Genomic DNA, 19,912 nt, shown 5'->3' with positions numbered 1-19,912 from the left:
TCGATTCAAGTTACGTCTGAAGGGAGTTCTCTGTGCCTCTTGGATTTCAATGCCTTTTTCCTTCCCCAGTTCAGGGAAGTTCTCAGCTATTATTTCTTCAAGTACTCCTTCAGCACCTTTCCCTCTCTCTTCCTCCTCTGGGATACCAATTATGCGTATATTATTTCTTTTTAGTGTATCACTTAGTTCTCTAATTTTCCCCTCATACTCCTGGATTTTTTTATCTCTCTTTTTCTCAGCTTCCTTTTTTTCCATAATTTTATCTTCTAGTTCACCTATTCTCTCCTCTGCCTCTTTAATCTGAGCCGTGGTCGTTTCCATTTTATTTTGCATGTCGTTTAAAGCGTTTTTCAGCTCCTCCCAACTGTTCCTTAGTCCCTTGATCTCTGTAGCAAGAGATTCTCTGCTGTCCTCTATACTGTTTTCAAGCCCAGCGATTAATTCTGCTTTCCAAGCAGAGCTGTTAACTTATGACCTCCCAGATGCTAAGTCCCGCTTGCTGTCGGAACACACTCCATCTGGCCCCTCCGCTTTTCAAGCCAGACTAGGGGGCTCTGCTTGGCCGGCAGGCCACCCCGGCTCCCTCCCGCCAGTCCGTGGAGCACGCACTGCCTCGCCGCCCTTCCTACCCTCTTCCGTGGGCCTCTCGTCTGCGCTTGGCTCCGGAGACTCCATTCTGCTAATCCTCCGGCGGTTTTCTGGGTTATTTAGGCAGGTGTAGGTGGAATCTAAGTGATCAGCAGGGCGCGCGGTGAGCCCAGCGTCCTCCTATGCCGCCATCTTCCTCCAATCTCTTTGCATGATATTTAAAAAGAGGAGTTTACAAAAATGTTTATTACCCAGGGCATAGTACCATATGTTTAGATGTACTGACAGTGCAGAAAAATCACATTCTTAAAATATTCGCACTATATCTCTCTGCTTTGAATCAATATGAGGATATTTTATATTAATTTTTCTGCCTACAAAATTAAATATCGCTTCCCAGTGAGTATGTTTGCCTTTCATTATGGTCGATCCCATAGTAGTTTCCAGAAAAAAAAGACCAACATGTACTGCTTATGGTAAGTAAAATAATGGTGCTTCTTTCAAAAATAGAAGAATAATTACAAATACTATGTAAGTTACATACAAATAAGAAGCAGTGATTTAAAAGTGATATTTTGTTATTACTCCTTGTATAAAGCATTATTTATTCCTCATTTTCTAAACCCATAAATACAAGAGCTTGACATTTGATTTATGCACTTGCACCTGCATTTCTAATACTCTAGTGGTATAAACCAGACACTGTACTACAATATTGTAGAGGGATTGAAGAGTATCCTAGTGTTCTCTAGAGAAAGAGTGCCTGAACAACTCTGTAAGTCAGTCAAATGTAACAGAGTTGGAGGATATTTTTCTTCGAGAATTGGCTTCACATATGTTAATATGCTTTTTTTAAATAGGAAAAATAGCTCTTTTGGAGGTGCTAATTCTGATGAACACTTTGAGCAATGAAAACTTATCATTGATAATTAGTGGGGTTTGTGAATTTTTATATGAGGTAATTGGCAAAATCATGTAAAAGGAAAAATATTATGTATTCAATAATAAAAAGAATGACTTCAGAACAGGTAAAGATATTGATTGGCAGAATTAAGAAGGATGTGGTTTGAATATTTTTATTTAAAATAAAGAATACATATGATATAGTTTTTTTTTTCCTCTCTTCCAGTGCTTATGTTCTAAGTTTATTTGGGAATAGCTTACTTATTTAGCAATTATTTAGCAAGTTGATAACAAAAATTTCCTCGGGTTAAGAGGAATGTAAAATGCATCACTAGATTTATTTTAATTGAAAATATGGCTCTACAATAAGTAACCAATTAGTGTTTTGAATTCACAGTACTTTTTATTTTGCTTTTATAAAATAATAAATTAGAGAAGTTTGAAAAAAACATGTTTTTTGTATGGTTTTTATGGTAGGATGTGTTACTAAGAGTGACTGAATTCTTGATGAAAAATATAAATGCCCTATAATTTAACAACTTACTGAAATTCCTTTATTTTTAATTACTATTATTTTTGTATATATTTACAGAAATCATACTTTCATGTATCCTATATAGACATTTATAAAAATGGGGTCAATTTGTATAAACTTTTTTGCAATTTTGCATCTAAAATTACATTTAGAATATTTGTAAAGGGACTATATTCATCAATGTCCTCACTTCAAAATGAAATTATCCGCATGAATAAAATTATTTAAAGAATTGATTATTTTAAAATATTTAGATCGCTTTCTACTTTTCACTAAAACTACACCATGACATATGGCTTATATGTAAGATGGAAATTGAATTGCCTTTTGAGAGAGGTAAATATCCCTTTATATATTCTCAATATTTTTTTGCTTTTTAGAAATTTGTGTTTTTTTCACATTGCTGAACTTGTAATAGTTTCAATTTATTATTTTGGATATTCTTTAAATATTCATTTTTTAAAAGTTTTTTTAAAAAATAAATGTTTATCGGGGCGCCTGGGTGGCTCAGTCGGTTGGGCGGCCGACTTCAGCTCAGGTCACGATCTCGCGGTCTGTGAGTTCGAGCCCCGCGTCGGGCTCTGTGCTGACCGCTCAGAGCCTGGAACCTGTTTCGGATTCTGTGTCTCCCTCTCTCTCTGACCCTCCCCTGTTCATGCTCTGTCTCTCTCTGTCTCAAAAATAAATAAACATTAAAAAAAAATTAAAAAAAAAAAAATAAATGTTTATCGGGGCGCCTGGGTGGCGCAGTCGGTTAAGCGTCCGACTTCAGCCAGGTCACGATCTCGCAGTCCGTGAGTTCAAGCCCCGCGTCAGGCTCTGGGCTGATGGCTCGGAGCCTGGAGCCTGTTTCCGATTCTGTGTCTCCCTCTCTCTCTGCCCCTCCCCCGTTCATGCTCTGTCTCTCTCTGTCCCAAAAATAAATAAACATTGAAAAAAAAAATAAATGTTTATTTATTTTTGAGAATGAGAGAGCAGGGGTGGGGCAGAGAGAGAGAGGGAGACAAAGAATCTGAAGCAGGCTCCAGGTTCCAAGCTGTCAGCACAGAGCCCCATGTGGGGCTCGAACCTATGAATCCTGAGATCATGACCTGAGCCAAAGTCTCATGCTTAACCGACTGAGCGACCAGGCACCCCTTACGTACTTTTTCTTTTGTCATTTTCTATGTCTTTATCAGTAGTTCATAGAAAACTTGAAAGAGGTGATAATGGGGCTCTAAACAAATACAACTTTTAATATGAAATCTAAAATTTCAGAATTTAACTGTAGGTCTTAATTCATTATACTGGCATATTTTATATCTACAGAGTCAATAATTAAAAATGAATGAATTAATTTTGAATCTGGAACCAAGATTGTATCTAATGTATTTAAAGAAATGGATGAATTTGGAATTAGTTACAACTGAGTTGGAAGTTTATAAGTAAGGGTGAAAAAGTATTATGGATTTTGCAGGTCAATTTTCAAAACCGAGTTGACTTCTATAGTGCTTTTTAAAAATAGTTTCTGTTGCATGGTTCTAGATTGTATCTTCAGCCTCTTAGAGTTTTACCTCATAAGTGGGTATATTTGTGAATATGGAACCTTTCATATATCATTGTCTACGTATAAAGCTAGATAGTATAAAGCTACGTATAAAACTCAGATAGTTTCTTATTATTGTACCTTTTTATTTCTAGAATTTGTTTGACATCACAAAAGAGAAATGAAGCACCATACAAAACAGATAAAGTTTATCCTTCTGGGACTGACAGATTATTCTCAGTTAAAGATTATAATTTTTTTATTTCTACTTCTAAATTACATGTTGAGTATGATAGGAAACTTAACCATCATTGCCCTCAAGCTACTGGATTCTCATCTCAAGACCCCAATGTATTTCTTCCTACATAATTTCTCTTTCCTGGAAATTTCATTCACAAGTGCTTGTATCTCCAGATTCCTAATCACCATTGTAACCAGAGAAAAGACCATTTCCTGTAATGATTATATATCTCAGTTATTTTTCTACATATTATTGGGGAGTATAGAATTTTTCCTTCTGGCAGCTATGTCCCATGACTGCTATGTTGCCATCTGTAAACCTTTGCATTATACATCTATCATGAACAGCAGAATTTGTCATCAGCTTGTACTCAGTTCTTGGGTAACTGAATTCCTGGTCATTTTCCCTCCACTGATCTTAATTCTTAACATGGATTTCTGTGCCTCAAACATCATTGATCATTTCATTTGTGACATTTCTCCTGTCCTGCAACTTTCTTGCTCAGACACACATTTCCTAGACCTGATTGCTTTTTTCTTAGCTGTGATGATCCTCACTGTCACATTGTTCTTAGTAATCCTTTCTTACTCTTATATCATCAAGAAAATTCTAAAATTCCCTTCAATTAAGCAAAAGAAAAAAGCCCTTTCTACCTGCTCTTCTCACATGATTATTGTATCCATCAGTTATGGTAGTTGTATATTCATGTACATAAAGCCATCTGCAAATGAGTTACTTCAAGCAAAGGAGTAGCTGTGCTCAATACTTCAGTTGCCCCTTTGTTGAATCCATTCATTTATACTCTGAGAAACCAGTAAGTTGAACAAACCTTCAGAGACATATTTAGAAAGATACTCTCTGCTTCAGACAAGTAATACTGTTTTTGAAATAATTAATATGAAAACATCAAAAAAAAAACAGTGAACAAAAACTGTTTAGACACTTCTAGTTTAAGAAATGATCTTTTGGCACAAAAACAGACGCTCAGATCAATGGAACAGAATAGAGAATAGAGAACCTTTCTTCCCCCTACCCCCACCCCCATGTTCATTTGTTTCTTAAATTCTACATATGAGTGAAATCATATGGTATTTGTCTTTCTCTGACAGACTTATTTTGCTTAGTATAATACTCTCTAGGTCCATCCACATTGTTGCAAATGGCAAGTTTTCATTCTTTTTTATGGCTGAGTAATATTCCATTCTACATATATACCACAACTTCCTTATCCATTCATCAGCTGTTGGACATTTGGGCTGTCTACGTAATTTGGCTATGTTGATAATGCTGCTATAAACAAACATCAGGGTGCATAGATCCTCTTGAATTAGTATTTTTGTATCCTTAAGAAACCATTATTCTAGAATTATGGAGAAGCTTAAAAAAGAGTATATGTTATTGAGATTTTATAGATCTTTTCTATAATCTGACTTCTCCCTGCTAGTATACATTAAAAGTAATTATAACTCAAGCAGAACAGTTTAGTATCTAAACCATGTAGTTTTGAATACTGGCTCAGCTACCTGAAAACTGATTCTTTAAGATATGTGTATGAGACAGTTTCACTGTTGGCTTTGCAACAGAAGTATTCCTCAGGGGCTAACTTGATATAATTATACTTGACTCTGTAAGATAGAGAATTATTGATCAGTGCCCTTCACAATTATGTTAACACCTATGAGCTAGTCATAAATAAAGTAACGATGATGTCTATGTAATTTAAATTCTCTTTAATTAATAAGGAATTAACAGGCATGTCTGAATAAGAGGGAGATGTTGTAGCTGCTTAATTGTAGTATGGAGATCATGCACCTTAGTTTTCTCCAATCTGTGGGATTCCTAAGTCTTTCCTTGTTTTTCATGACCTTAATGTATTTAAAGAGTACTGATCAGGTATTTGGTAGAAAGCCTGCCAATTTGGTTTGTCTAATGTTTTCTCATGTTTATATTGAGGCTGTACATTTTTGTGGAGAATGCCATGGAGGTGGTATCCCCTTTTTAGGGTATTGTATCATGGAGTATATGATATCTACATCTTATTACTGATGTTAAATTTGTTAACTTGGTTAATGAGTGTCTTCCAGTTCTTTCTATCATAAAGTTCTCCTTTGAAATTATTAAGTATTTTGGTGGAGAAACTTTGATATGTGTTGCTGTGGTTGTAAATTGTGGCAGAGGGACAACATTCTATAATTTTATGATTAAATCTCAGTCTTTTAGTGGGCCTGTGTTCTTTGGCCTTTGTAAGTGTTTCTCATAAAAATTTTTTCCCTTGGAGTACAGGCCTTTGTGTGAAGAATATTCTGGGATTATTTCAGAATAGTTACTCTTCCCTATCCTTGCCTGAGTCAGGGGGAGATCCTTGGTTTTTCAGCTTGAGAAACTGGTGGGATTAGTTGGAGGCAAAACCTAAACAAATGTGGGGACCCCCTTTCACAATGATCTTCAGTATCTTCTAATTCTCATGGTGGTAAACACTCCATCTCCAGCAATTTGCCAAAATGACGATAAGTGGAACCATTACCTACATATAGTTCCAGTGATTTATATTCCATGAAAGTAGATCTCAACTGTGACTCTGGACTTTCCAGTCTCTTCAGATTTCAGGGTGTTGTGTCTGTGCAATTTCACTTCTACAATGGGTAAAGTTCAAGTAAGTTATTGACTTTGATAAAGCAGAAGTGATGACTTTCAAACGCTAAGTGATGGAACTGAAGCCGGAAGTCCATAGGGTTTTCTATAAAGGTGCTTATGTTGCCTGCATAAATAAAGTCAGTTTTGCTTCTTCCTATTTAATATGAATACTTTCTTCCTTCTTTTATTTTACTTTGTTACATAAATTAGAATCTACAGTACAATATTTAGATGTAGCAAGAGTGACCATCTTCATCTTACTCATTTTCTTAGGATGAGATCATTCAGACTTTCACAATGAAGTAGTATGTTAGCTATAGTATTTCTTTCCTTTTTCTTTTGTTTTTGTTTTTTACTATATTTTGGTATATTTTACTATATTTTGGTCCTTTGGTATCGTAGACTCTGGGTCTAGAGTTCTTTCTTGTCTAGCAAGAAAGTGGGACACAGGATTAAAATCAGGGAGATGGCTAATGTCCAAGAGAAGACAAGAGCCCAGGTTAAGGGTCTTTGCTCTGTTTTTATTATCAGAAGGCTTACAAAACATGGTGATGCATATGCACAAAGAGACAATGAAACTGTAAACATTAACTCATGGATGTGAAGAAAAGGGGGTTTTGAAGAAATGTGGGGTTAGGGATTTGGGTTAATATAAAACAAAATCTTGGCGCCAGGTAGATGGTTGTTAAGGGCAGACATGAGGCTCTGCCTCGGTTTACCTAAAATGGCCTAGGGGACAGGGAGGGGGACAAAACAGAAGAGACTCATAAATATGGAGAACAAACTGAGGGTTACTGGAGGGGTTGTGGGAGGGTGATGGGCTAAATGGGTAAGGGGCACTAAGGAATCTAATCCTGATATCATTGTTGCACTATATGCTAACTAATTTGGTTGTAAATTAAAAAAATAAAATAAACAAGGTAAATTAAAAAAACAAAAAACAAAAAACAAAACATGCTACCTCAGGGTCAACAAGGCACCTTTCTTTTGCTAATAAGTGCCCCTCCAGGCAACTTTACCCTGCTGTGGTCTATAGCCCTGTTTACCTGTTTACCTAATTTGGTCCTTCCTTCCTGTGAAAGCAGCTATAATTGGGGGGGTGTTTCTGCCTTGAATACCTAATCTCGTTTACCTCATATATCTTCTATTTTGGGGCCTTTGCCCCGCCCTCTCTATAGTTATTTACCTAATCTTGTTTTCCCAAACTTGGGTGTGAGCATTCTATGGTTTTGTAATTCTTTATGCCTTGTTAACTCCATCAGTGCAGGCTCAGGGAATTCCTAAGCTTGTTCCCCACAGTTTGGTATTTGTCATTCATTAGATCTACTTGCTGAGAGGTTTTTTTTTTGTTTGTTTTTTTTTTTTTTTTTACATTGTAATATTAGTTTAAGGTGTACAATGTAATGATTCAACACTTATATACAACACCCAGTACTCATCACAAGAAATACACTCTAAGAGTTTTTATTAGATATGCATACTGACCATTTCAATTGTTCTTCTGCAACTATTGAGAAAAATTCCACTTGACCAAAATTAAACTTTTTATATATTGCTAGGCTTATATGCCATTTATTTTTAAATATTTACAACTTACTCATGTGTGAGATTAGTTATCTATAATGTCTATTTTCTGATTTTTCTCTTAGGATAAGGATAATTTTATTTTCATAGGATGAGTTGGAAAGTATTCCCTACTCTAATATATCCTGAGGGAGCAGTGTGTAATTATTAGTATTGCTTCCTTAAATATTTTGTGGAAATTACTGGTGAATAAGGAATTTTCTTTATGGAATATTTCTTTTCTTTCTTAATGTTTATTTATTTTTGAGAGAGAGAGCATGAGCAGGGGAGGAGCAGACAGAGAGGGAGACACAGAATTTGAAGCAGGCTCCAGGCTCTGAGCTGTCAGCACAGAGCCTGACACAGGGCTTGAACTGCAAGATCATGACCTGAGCTGAAGTCAGTCACTTAACCTACTAAGCCACTCAGATGCCCCATCTTTGTGGAATATTTCTTAATTATAAGTTCAATTTCTACAACAGATATAGACCTATCATATCTTTTTTCCCCCCCTTGACTGACATTTTATTGTTCTTGTCTTTCAAGGGATTTTCCATTTCTTTTATATTTTTTAATTAGTTGACCTAAATCTGTTCAAAAATCTCCATGTTATTGTTCACTAAGAATGTCTGATACTGGTCTTCTCTGATACTGATCTTCTCTGATACTGGTAATTTGTATCTTTTCTGTGTTTTTCATCTTCAGTCTCCCTATAAATTTATCAATTTTGATGATATTTTTTGGAAATCATATTTAGTTTTATTGATATTTTCTTATTTTTTTGTTTTCTATTTCACTGATTTTCACATTGATCTTTATTATTCCCTTTCATCTGCCTACTCCGAATTTTCTCTACTATTTTGATAGTTGATTGAAATGGATACTGGGGTTATTGATCTGAGAATTTTGTTCTTTTTTTTCTTTAATGTTTATTTTTGAGAGAGAGAGAGAGGGAGAGAGAGAGAGAGAGCACAAGCAGGGGAGGAGCAGAGAGAGAGGGAGACACAGAATCTGAAACAGGCTCCAGCTCTGAGCTGTCAGCACAGCGCCTGACATGGGGCTCGAACTCACAAACCGTGAGATCATGACCTGAGCCAAAGCCGGATGTTCAACCAACTGAGCCACCCAGGCGCCTCATGTTCTTTTCTAATTTTAGAGTCTTAAGTTTCTTTTTAAGTTATGCTTTAGCTGCATCCCACAAATTTTGTTATTATTTTGTTTACACGGCATTTTATTTTTTCTTTGATTTCCTTCAACCCATGGGTCATATATGTGTTATTCAGTTTCCAAATAATAGTGGGTTTTCCAGATATCTTACCATAATTGATTTCTAAGTTAATTACATAGTGTTCAGTAAACATACTATGCATGACTTGAATCTTGTAAACTTATTATGACTTTTTTGTCACTCAGATTATGATCTATTATGGTAATGTTTTGTGTAATACTGTAAAGAATATTCTGTTGATGTTGGATGGAACATTCTGAATATGTCAATTTGGTCAATTTCATTGATAAGGTTGTTCAAGATTTCCATAACCTTCAACCTTTTCTATCAATTACTGAGTGTGTAGAAACTTCTGACTGTAATTGTGCATTTGAGTGCTACAGTGTTAAATCAGCTGCATTTGTCAAACTATGGCTGATTTGCAAACTTAGATTATTATGGAGATGAGTTTGGTAAAAATTTCTGAAATCATTCTGTGAAAATCAATTGGTTACATAGAATTTCCAATGAAGTTCATTGTATGTTTCATGATTATTTGTAAATTATATTAGTAAAATTTATAATATGTCTGTGTATTTTTATTCTGATAATTTGTTTTAAATACAAACACACTAGTTCTCTCTCTGCCTGTACGCATTGAATGATCTGGACTTTATTGAGCACCACACTGATTAAGTCATATCTGCATCAATAGATGCAAATTAAGTATTTAGATTTACATAGAATCCAACTCCAAAGCAACAACTGAAAAATGAAAAGTTTTGTAAAGCAAAGAGGGAAACAAGAACATAATTCTGGAATAGCTGGATAATTCACATTTCTGATGCCTAAGAAGAGAGTCCACTGTACTTTCCAATTCTAATTAAAGTTACTGTCAAATTGAGTAAAACAGTTTTTACCAGCAGATGTAGTAAATGTTTTTGTTGAGACACAATTGTAAATATTATACAGATGTTTTAGACATTCATGCTTTCAGGTAGAATTTAGTTTTCAACTGTTTTTGATTATGTGTAACTCTGTTTCTATAAACACTTATTAGAAGAACTCATTCTTTTTACGGTGAGAAAAGGGAACTCAAGCATTGAAAATTCAAATAAACAGTGAGGAAAAGTGTTCTGATGGTAAGTTAAATGATTTCATGTGTTCATGCATTGCTTGAGGAAGAAGAGAGGAAGGAAGCAGATAGACAAATATTAATTTAAGTTTTCTTAAAATATAGAGCAATAATTAAAAATTTCTTATAGGAAAGATTTCTTGTAAGGTTTGGATGGTGCAAGCATGCTTAAATCCATATCCTTCAATGTCTGCAAAAATTCTGAAAGAGAGATATATTTTTATATTTTTTATTTTAAAATTATTTTTAAATTATTACTTTTTAATGTCTAGTTTTGAGAGAGAGAGAGAGAGAGCGCACAAGCAGGGGAGGGGCAGAGAGACAGGGAGACACAGCATCTAAAGCAGGCTTCAGGCTCTGAGCTGTCATCACAGAGCCTGATGCAGGGCTCGAACCCACAAATTGTGAGATCATGACCTGAACTGAAGTCAGATGCCACCCAGGTGCCCCTATATTTTTCATTTTTAAAAGAATGAAAGCATATGAACACTGGAAAACATTTTGGGGTACCATCATTGTACCAGAAATTTTGAGAACTACCTGAGAGAAAGAAAGCATATGGTTTAATTTCCAAAAAAACAAAACAAAAGAGAGGACATTGGATCATAGGAAACCAAAGGCATACCTGACTCTTTCTAAGAGAGCCTCAGATAAGCTCCAGACTCAGCATTAGCAAATTAAAAGAACATAATGGGCTGTGTAACAATCATCAGGGTAGTTCATTCAAGATGCTTTGTGGTGAAAATATTGAGATCTTACAGAAATGGCAATGCCATACTTCTAGTAACTTTCAAATTTAGTCCAAAAAGGATATTATCAATGCTTATGCACTGGGAGAAATAACTTTTTAGAATTGCTTAGGGGTGCCTGGGTGGCTCGGTCTGTTAAACATCCGACTGCTGACTTTGGCTCGGGTCATGATCTCAAGGTTGGTCCAGCCCCATGTCAGGCTCTGTGCTGACAGCAGGAAGCCTATTTGGGATTCTGTCTCCCTCTCTCTCTGACCCACCCCCACTCACGCTCATGTGTGTGCATTATCTCTCTCTCTCTCTCTCTCTCTCAAAGGAAAAAAAAAAGAATTGCTTAGAATTTTATTTAGCATCTGTTTGGTGTGCAAAGGGAAAGTTCCTCAATGATTAAAACTAAATATTGGCATTGTTAAATGTTATTCGCATTCATGTGACATCAAATCACTCATCCTCAGAAAATTTTCAGGGCATGTAAATGTAAAAAGATAGTCGAACCACGTAAGGTCAAAATAGGATAAATGGAGAACAAAAGCTGAAGGAAAGGAAGTTGAATATTGTAGTGGGTGGAGAAATGTAACAGTGTTAATATTGTGTTAGTCATAAGATTCCATTTAAAGTTCAAGTCATGAATTTCTTAATGATTAAGATTTATTTGAGAAGCATTTGTTGACTAAGTTCTTGAAGGACTGCTTTACCTGTTGGTTCCTTAGGGAGTAAATAAAAGGATTTAGCATTGGGGCAACAGAAGTATTGAGCACTGCTATACCCTTGGTCAAAGCCACTCCTTCTTTTGCTGAAGTTTTGATGTACATGAAAATGCAACTTCCATAAGAAATAGAAACTACAATCATGTGTGAGGAACAAGTGGAAAAGGCCTTTTTCCTTTGCTCAGGCGAGGGGATTCTCAGAATTGTTTTAAGGATGAATACATAGGAAAGAATCACTAATATTAAGGTCACCATGAGTGTGAATACTGCTAGGAAGAATCCCAGGAGCTCTAGGAATGCTGTGTCCATGCAGGAGATCAACAGCATAGGAGAAGAGTCACAGGTGAAATGGTCAATGATGTTGGAGTCACAGAAATCCAGTTGAAGTCCCATCATGACAGGTGGAAAGATAATGAGAAATCCAGCCAGCCAAGAGCTAATTACAAGCTGGTTGCAAATTCTGCTGTTCATTATTGTTGTGTAATGCAATGGCTTACAGATAGCTATATACCGATCATAAGACATAGCAGTCAGAAGAAAAAATTCTGTCGAGCCAAGGAGTATAAAGAAAAACACCTGGACCATGCAAGAATTATAGGAAATAGTCATATCCCCTGTTATAATGCTGGCCAGAAATCTAGGAATGCAAACTGTTGTGAATGCGATTTCTAGAAAAGAGAAATTCCTAAGGAAGAAATACATCGGAGTTTTAAGGTGAGGATCTATCAGAGTGAGGGTGATAATTGTCAGGTTTCCAGTTATACTCAGTATATATGTGAAAAATAGAAATAGTAAAATCAAAACATTTAGCTTTGGGTCATTTGTTAATCCAAGAAGAATGAACTCTTTTACAGATGTTTGATTTTTCATTTCTCATTGCTGACTTCTCCCAGGTCTATAAATGCAAACAAGAAACAATGATTTGTGTGAGTCTAGTATTATTTTTTATCACTTCTGTGTGATAGTTAAGAAATATATAAGATATGTAACAGACCAATAAATTAGCCACCAAATTGTACTGAATTCTGAAAATCTGTATGAGCCAGGACAAATAAACTTATACCTAGTATCTTCTTTGTAGATCACTAGCCATTTAAAATTGACTGAGTCACTTGACATCTGTATATGAAAATATACTTAAATGTGTTTTGTTTTCTTTTAAAAATCTTATAAGTGTATATGAAAACTATAAAAAATATTTTATTTCTATTAAAATATTTTACCAATGACTACATGTTCTAATAATTTTTCTCAAAATAAAACAATTGAAGTTTCCTTTTTTAAATACTTTCTACAAGTTTTTCAAGATGTTTCATGTCAGTCCTGCCTATACAGAGAATTACCAACTTAAAAGAATCAGGGCTATAAAATAAAAAAATTATATAATCCTAAGCAAAGTAAGAATTAAACATTTCCCTTTCTGAATTAAATAATAAGCTATTACTTTTTAGAAGACAAACTTGAGTGATTTAAGTTATAAATTGATCAGAAAATGGAAAAAAAATGAGGTAAGAAATGAAAAATATACTTACAGTTATATAATCCCACGTGGTAAAAATGTAACTGCTCAAATACAAATTTTCTGTTGCCTTACTTTATTTTTTTTCTTTTAATTTTTTTTAATGTTTATTTATTTTTGAGACAGAGAGAGACAGAGCATGAACGGGGGAGGGTCAGAGAGAGAGGGAGACACAGAATCTGAAACAGGCTCCAGGCTCTGAGCTGTCAGCACAGAGTCCGACACGGGGCTCGAACTCACAGACCGTGAGATCATGACCTGAGCCAAAGTCGGCCGCTTAACCGACTGAGCCACCCAGGCGCCCCTGTTGCCTTACTTTAATTGAGGGTCAGTGTTGGAGGCTTTACTTTTGGAGCATTTTATAGACTTCACAATTTGTTTCTGCCTTTAATTTTATGACGCAAGAACCTATTTCTGTAGCATGTAGGTGGAATTTGGCAGGATGATCCTGGTTTTGTAGAGTGAGATGGAACGTACTGAAGAATAAATTCAGGAGAAAGTTTATTCCTAAAGTCAGGGAGGCCCTGATAGAAAGTTGACACAGTCCCAGTTGCAGGTAGAAGGTGCAAGTATTCAAGAGGTTCTATAACAGGTGATCCAGAAAAGAGTTGGTGACACACATGGTGGAACTAGCTCTATGGTTAGTCCCATGTAGTCAATCCATGTTAAGTCTGGAAGACCGAGACTCAAATGGTATTGCAAAAAATTTTCATTGGGTAGCAGTGTCTCCGGCACTAACTCATTGTTTAGGAGTAGAACTAGAGAGGTGGAGAAGGAGGAGCCAGCAGCAAAACAGACCCCTGCTCTAAGTTTCTGGCTGGTTACACAGCAGAACTAGAGACTAAACTTTCCTGGAATGTGGGTAAGACTCTCAAAATAAAGAAAAAGTAGTTACAGTGAAATAGGGGTGACAAAGTTGTCCAGTTTGCTCGTTAATTAAGTAAAGCTCTTTGTTCATAAGAAGGAAAGGCTCAAACCATGAGTGAAAATCAAGGTATAACAGCTATAGGAAAGAGGTGAGCTGCATGGGAATAGATAAAAATTTGTGAGACAGAAAATCCTTGAAATGTAAGAAACTATCTTAAATTGCACAATCCAAGTCCACACATTAAAATCCCTTGTTTTCCAAAATTTCCATAAAAACAATATCCTTCCTAACCCTAGATCCTAGGAAGACCTACTAATATAACATTTACCTGACTCACAGTAACTTTTATAAAATAAACATGAGTTCATTTTTGTAAACTTTTTATTACCTTCCTGTGGTTTTCTAACCATTGTTCCTAAAACAAACAGGTATCTTTTTTTCTAAAAATAGTCACAAGGGATCACTTTGGTATGCTGGTGAAATGTAATTTCAAAAATTAATCATCTTTCTTGATGTTCAAAAAAAGTAGTCACAGGGGATTCAAAAAAAGTAGTCATAGGGGATTCTTGTAGGAAACCAATTAAAATGTCTCTGGAGAGAGATGTTCCTGATGAATGTACCCTAAAATTTAGTTGAATAATTTTGATTAGGTATCCTTGGGAAATGATTTAAAAAAAAACAACCACATTCCATTTCAGAGGGGTATATAAGTGCAAAGAATAGCAGTGAGGAAAAAGCAGTCTTAGAATTCTTTAGGATTTCCTATCGTCAATGTTATTTTATTTTGACCTTAGATAAATGTCTGTTGAGGTACTATAATCCAATTACATAATTACATGTAAACTTGTAAAGAAACAGAAAACAGCAAGAATAAAGGGCTACAAGTGTATAAAATGTGCTATTCAAATATTTTGTTAATAAAAGTATATTGAGGGGCGCCTGGGTGGCGCAGTCGGTTAAGCGTCCGACTTCAACCAGGTCACGATCTCGCGGTCCGTGAGTTCGAGCCCCGCGTCGGGCTCTGGGCTGATGGCTCGGAGCCTGGAGCCTGTTTCCGATTCTGTGTCTTCCTCTCTCTCTGCCCCTCCCCTGTTCATGCTCTGTCTCTCTCTGTCCCAAAAATAAAATAAAAAATAAACGTTGAAAAAAAAAATAAAAGTATATTGAGAATAAACAAACTATTGGGACTACACCAAAATAAAGAGCTTTTGCACAGTGAAGGAAACCACCAACAAAATGAAAAGGCAACCTCCTGAATGGTAGAAGGTATTTGCAAATGATAAATCTAATAAGAGGTAATATTCACAATATATACAGAAATTATACAAAGTCAACATCTACAAAAGAACAAGGAATCAATAAAAAATGAGCAGGGGATCTGAGTAGGCATTTTTCCAAAGAAGACATAGAGATGGCCAAAGACACATGAAAAGGTGCTCAACATCATTAATCATCAGGGAAATGTAAATCAAAACCACAATGAGGTATCACCTTACAACTGTCAGAATGGCTAGAATCAAAAAGGCAAGAAATAACAAGTGTTGGTGAGAATGTGTAAGAGAAAGGGAACCGTTATGCACTGTTGGTGGGAATGTAAAATTGTTGCAGCCATTGTGGAAAACAACATGGAAGTCCATCAAAAATTTAAAAATAAAAATACCGTATGATCCAGTAATCTTCAGAAAGATATATGCACCTCTATACTTATTGCAGCATTATTTACATTCACCAAGATGTGGAAGTAACCCAGTGTCCTTTGATAGGTAAATGGATAAAAAAAGATGTGGCATATATATAATGGAATACTGCTCAGCCATATGAAAGAATGAGATCTTGCCATCTGCAACAACATGGATGGACTTACAGGTTATTATGCTAAGTGAAATAAGTCAGAGAAAGACAAATACTGTATTTTACTTATATGTGGAATCTAAAAAAAAAATGAACAAACAACAACAACAAAATAGACTCTTAAATGCAGAGAACAAACTGGTGCTAGAGGGGAGGTGATTGGGGGAATGAGTGAAGTAGGTAAAGGGGATTAAGAGGTACAAACTTCCAGTTATATAAGTCAAATAGGTGAAAAATACAGCATATGGAATATAGTCAATATTATTGTGATAATATTATCCAGTATAGTACTTACTTTGGTGAACAATGGGTAATGTATAGAATTTTTGAATCACTATGTTGTACACCTGAAACTAATATAACATCGAATGTTACTTCTGCTTCAATAAAAAAATAAACTAATTCTTTGTCATGGAGAATAAAAAAATAGCATAATAACTAAACAGAAAGCTATGAAATCCTCATGCTTTAGAAGGCTCAATATTTTTAAGGTGTCAATATTTAGCAAATGTATTGATAGATTCAACAACATTCCAGTCAAGATATCATCAGGGTTTTTTTGGATACATTTTTTATTTAAGACAGTTTTAGAATTATGGAAAAATTGTAAAGATAGAACAGAGAATTACTACATATCCCTGACACAGTTTCTCCTATTATTAACACATTAATATGGTATAGTTATTACAATTAGTGAACTGATAAGTTATTAATACATTATTGGGTTAATACATTATTAGCTAAAGAACTTAATTTATTTAGATTTCCTTGATTTTTACCTAATATATTGTTTCTATTCCTGGATCTCTTTGAGGATAGTACAGTACTATAATCATCCTTAGGCTTCTTTTGGCTGTGACAATCTCTCAGAATTTTGATGATCTTGAGAGTTTTGAGAACTCTGATCAAGTATTTTGATCAACTGGGATTTATATGATGTTACTCTTGGATTAAATTAGGGTCATGTGTTTTGGGAAAGACCATTGAGTTAAATTTACCATTTTCATCACATCCATGTCATGAGTTGGTACAATCAATGTGATTTATCACTGCTGGTGTGAACTTTGATCACCTTAGGTACTGATAGTTAGATACTTCACTGTTAAGGGTGCTATCCCACCTACCTCCACTTTCCACACTGTACTCTGTAGTATGTGCAGTCCACGCTGCATGGTTGGGTATTACACTCTGCCTAGAAGATGGAGTAAATTATTTGGGATTCCTTTACATGGAAAATTTGTGTATTCTTTTTCATTTATTAATTTATTCAATTATTTATATCAGTATGGACTCATGGAAATGTTTTGTACTTTGAATTATATTCATTACTAATTTATGTTGTTGCTAAATTTTTCTAGCTTTGGCCATTGGGGGCCTTTCAAGTTGGCTACTCTTTCATTTGACATCCATCCATCATAGTTGTTTTTAAAAAATCGCTTACTTATTTTCTGGTACTGTAAGATGCTTCAGGATCATCTCGTATATTCCTTACCACAGCCCTGTAATCAAACATTTCTGCAGTACCCAGTTACTTTTATTGGCAAAGAGTATTAGAAACCAAGATCTGGGCTCTAGGTGTGTTGATTGCTACCATAGTGTCATTGTTTCTTGACTAAGAGGAGAGAACCAGGAAATACATGTGATCCTAATAACCTGTGTATAAATACATATGTATAAATATTACTATATGTAACTTTCCTTCCCTTCTTCTCTGTAACCTCCTATTCCAAAAGTGAGAATTCTGACTCTACCACCCACCATCCAATTACTTATTGTTCAAGTTTTATAGTAGGTCTATGATCCATTTTGAGTTAATTTTGTGAAAGGTCTGTGTCTAGATTTATTAAAAAAAATTTTTTTAATGTTTTTATTTATTTTTGAGACATAGAGAGACAGAGCATGAGCAGGAGAGGGGCAGAGAGAGAGGGAGACACAGAATCCGAAGCAGGCTCCAGGCTCTGAGCTGTCAGCACAGAGCCTGACATGGGGCTCAAACTCACGGACTGTGAGATCATGACCTGAGCTGAAGTCGGACACTTAACCGACTGAGCCACCCAGGTGCCCCTAGGTTTATTTTTTTTATATGGATGTCTAATTCTACCAGTACCATTTGTGGAAAAGATTAACCTTTCTCAATTAAATTGCCTTTGTTCCTTTGTCAAAAATCACTGACTGCATGTGTGTTATTTCTGGAATCTCTATTCTGTTTCATTGATCTTTACATATATTCTTTTGTCAATACCATGCTGTCTTCGTTAATTTTGATCTTTATGGATATTCTTTTGACAATACCTTGCTGTCCTCATTAATTTATTTTTATAGTGAGTGTACTGTATTTTACTTTTAATTATTTTTTCTTCAGTGTCCCTCTTTGTGTAGAATAGGGTTTCTGATCTATATAATTTTCCTTTGATGGAAGAACTTTTGAAAAACTTCTTTCAGGTCAGGCCTGCTGATAGTGAATTCATTCAGTTCGTGTTTGTCTGACAAAGTCTTTATTTCTCCTTAACTTTTGAAGTATAATTTAACTGTGTATAGTTAGTGCTTTTTCTCTTTAAACACTTTAAATATTTCTCTCCATTCTCTGCTTGCTTGCATATTTTCTGATTAAAAATGTGTTGTAATTTCACTCTTGTTCTTCTCTAGGTATGCTGTATTTTTCTCTGGATTATTTCAAGATTTTCTTTCTATTTTCTGCATTTGAATATAATATGAGTAGTTGAAAAAAAATTTTTTTTATTTGTCCTGCTTGGTGTTCTATTAATTTTCTTTTATCTGTGTATTTGCTTCTGTCATTAATTTGGAAAGTTCTATTTACAGCCACTATTTCATCAAATATTTCTTTTTTCTCACTTTTCTCTTTCTGGTATTTCAGTTATGCCTATGTCACAAGTTTTGGGATTGTCCCATATTCTCTGTTAATTTTTTTTTTTTCTTTTTTCTCTTTGCATTTTGGTTTGGTAACTTTTCATTGAGCTGTCTTCAGAAACCACTGATTCTTTCCTCTGCCTGGTTCAGTCCACTCATGTGCCTATCAAAGGCATTCTTCATTTCGGTTACAGTGTTTTGGATTCCTGGTATTTCCTTTGATTCTTATAATTTTCATTTCTTCACTTAATTTTGTCATCTGTCATTATATGTTTTCTACTTTTTCTTTTAGAGCCCTTACCATATTAATCATAGTTATTTTCAGTTCCTTGCTAGATATCTTTAACATCTGTGGCATATCCACTCTGATTCCGTAGCTTGCTTTATCCCTTCAGATGGTACGGTGTTTTTGTTTGTTGGTTTTTGTTTGTTTCCTTTGCTATGTATTGTAAATTTTTTTTGTCATTGAAACGTAAACTGATGTAAATAGGCCATTAGTATGAAGATTTAGTATAATCTTGCTAGGATAATTTTGCTTTGATGTGTTTACTATTTGCTGTTGCTGAAGCTGTAGGTTGAAGAAGTTTTCATACCTTTTAGTGTCTTTGCTTTTGTCTCCCCCGCTCTTGACTTCAGGCTTCTTTCCAGGAATGAGAAGAGCTCTGCAGCTGTAATCCACTGTTACTGTATTGTATATTGTGTGATGGTAGTTGTGGCAAAGGGATAGTGTTCTATAATCTTGTGATTACACCTCAGTATCTTAGGCCTGTGTCTCTAAACTGTGATTTTTCATGACTGTTTCTCCAGTGGTATAATTGTCCCAAATACTCGCCTTTGAGTTGAGACATGAAGTTTAGAGAAGATTGGACTGTGAGTAAGGTGCTTTGCCCAGGTGGGATAAGGATGAAGTTCCTTGAAAATTTTTGTGATGAGGAACAATTTTGGTGTGTTTTAAAATGGTTACTTCCTAGGGTGCCTGGGTGGCTCAGTGGGTTAAGCGGCCAACTTCGGCTCAGGTC

General features: G+C 35.2%; 2 protein-coding genes across 2 annotated transcripts; one reads left to right on the top strand and one right to left on the bottom strand.

Annotated features, from left to right (window-relative positions):
* Positions 1–3,732: 3,732 nt before the first annotated feature.
* LOC115518140 (olfactory receptor 6C70-like) lies at positions 3,733–4,667 on the top strand. Its single transcript, XM_030321473.2, is given in 2 exon segments — positions 3,733–4,522; positions 4,525–4,667. Coding segments are annotated over 2 exon segments (933 nt in total).
* A 7,054-nt stretch (positions 4,668–11,721) lies between these two features.
* LOC115518139 (olfactory receptor 6C76-like) lies at positions 11,722–12,657 on the bottom strand. Its single transcript, XM_030321472.1, has one exon. It carries the CDS (start codon positions 12,655–12,657, stop codon positions 11,722–11,724), a length of 936 nt encoding a protein of 311 aa, XP_030177332.1.
* Between the last annotated feature and the right edge of the window lie 7,255 nt (positions 12,658–19,912).

This window comes from Lynx canadensis, chromosome B4 (genome assembly GCF_007474595.2).
Source record: "Lynx canadensis isolate LIC74 chromosome B4, mLynCan4.pri.v2, whole genome shotgun sequence".
Taxonomy (NCBI): domain Eukaryota; kingdom Metazoa; phylum Chordata; class Mammalia; order Carnivora; family Felidae; genus Lynx; species Lynx canadensis.
Note: the sequence above shows the minus strand (reverse complement) of the source record. Positions and strands in the feature narration are given on the sequence as shown.

Excerpts from the sequence above, each read along its gene's own strand:
- LOC115518139 (XM_030321472.1), bottom strand. The coding sequence starts at position 12,657 with ATGAAAAATCAAACATCTGTAAAAGAGTTCATTCTTCTTGGATTAACA.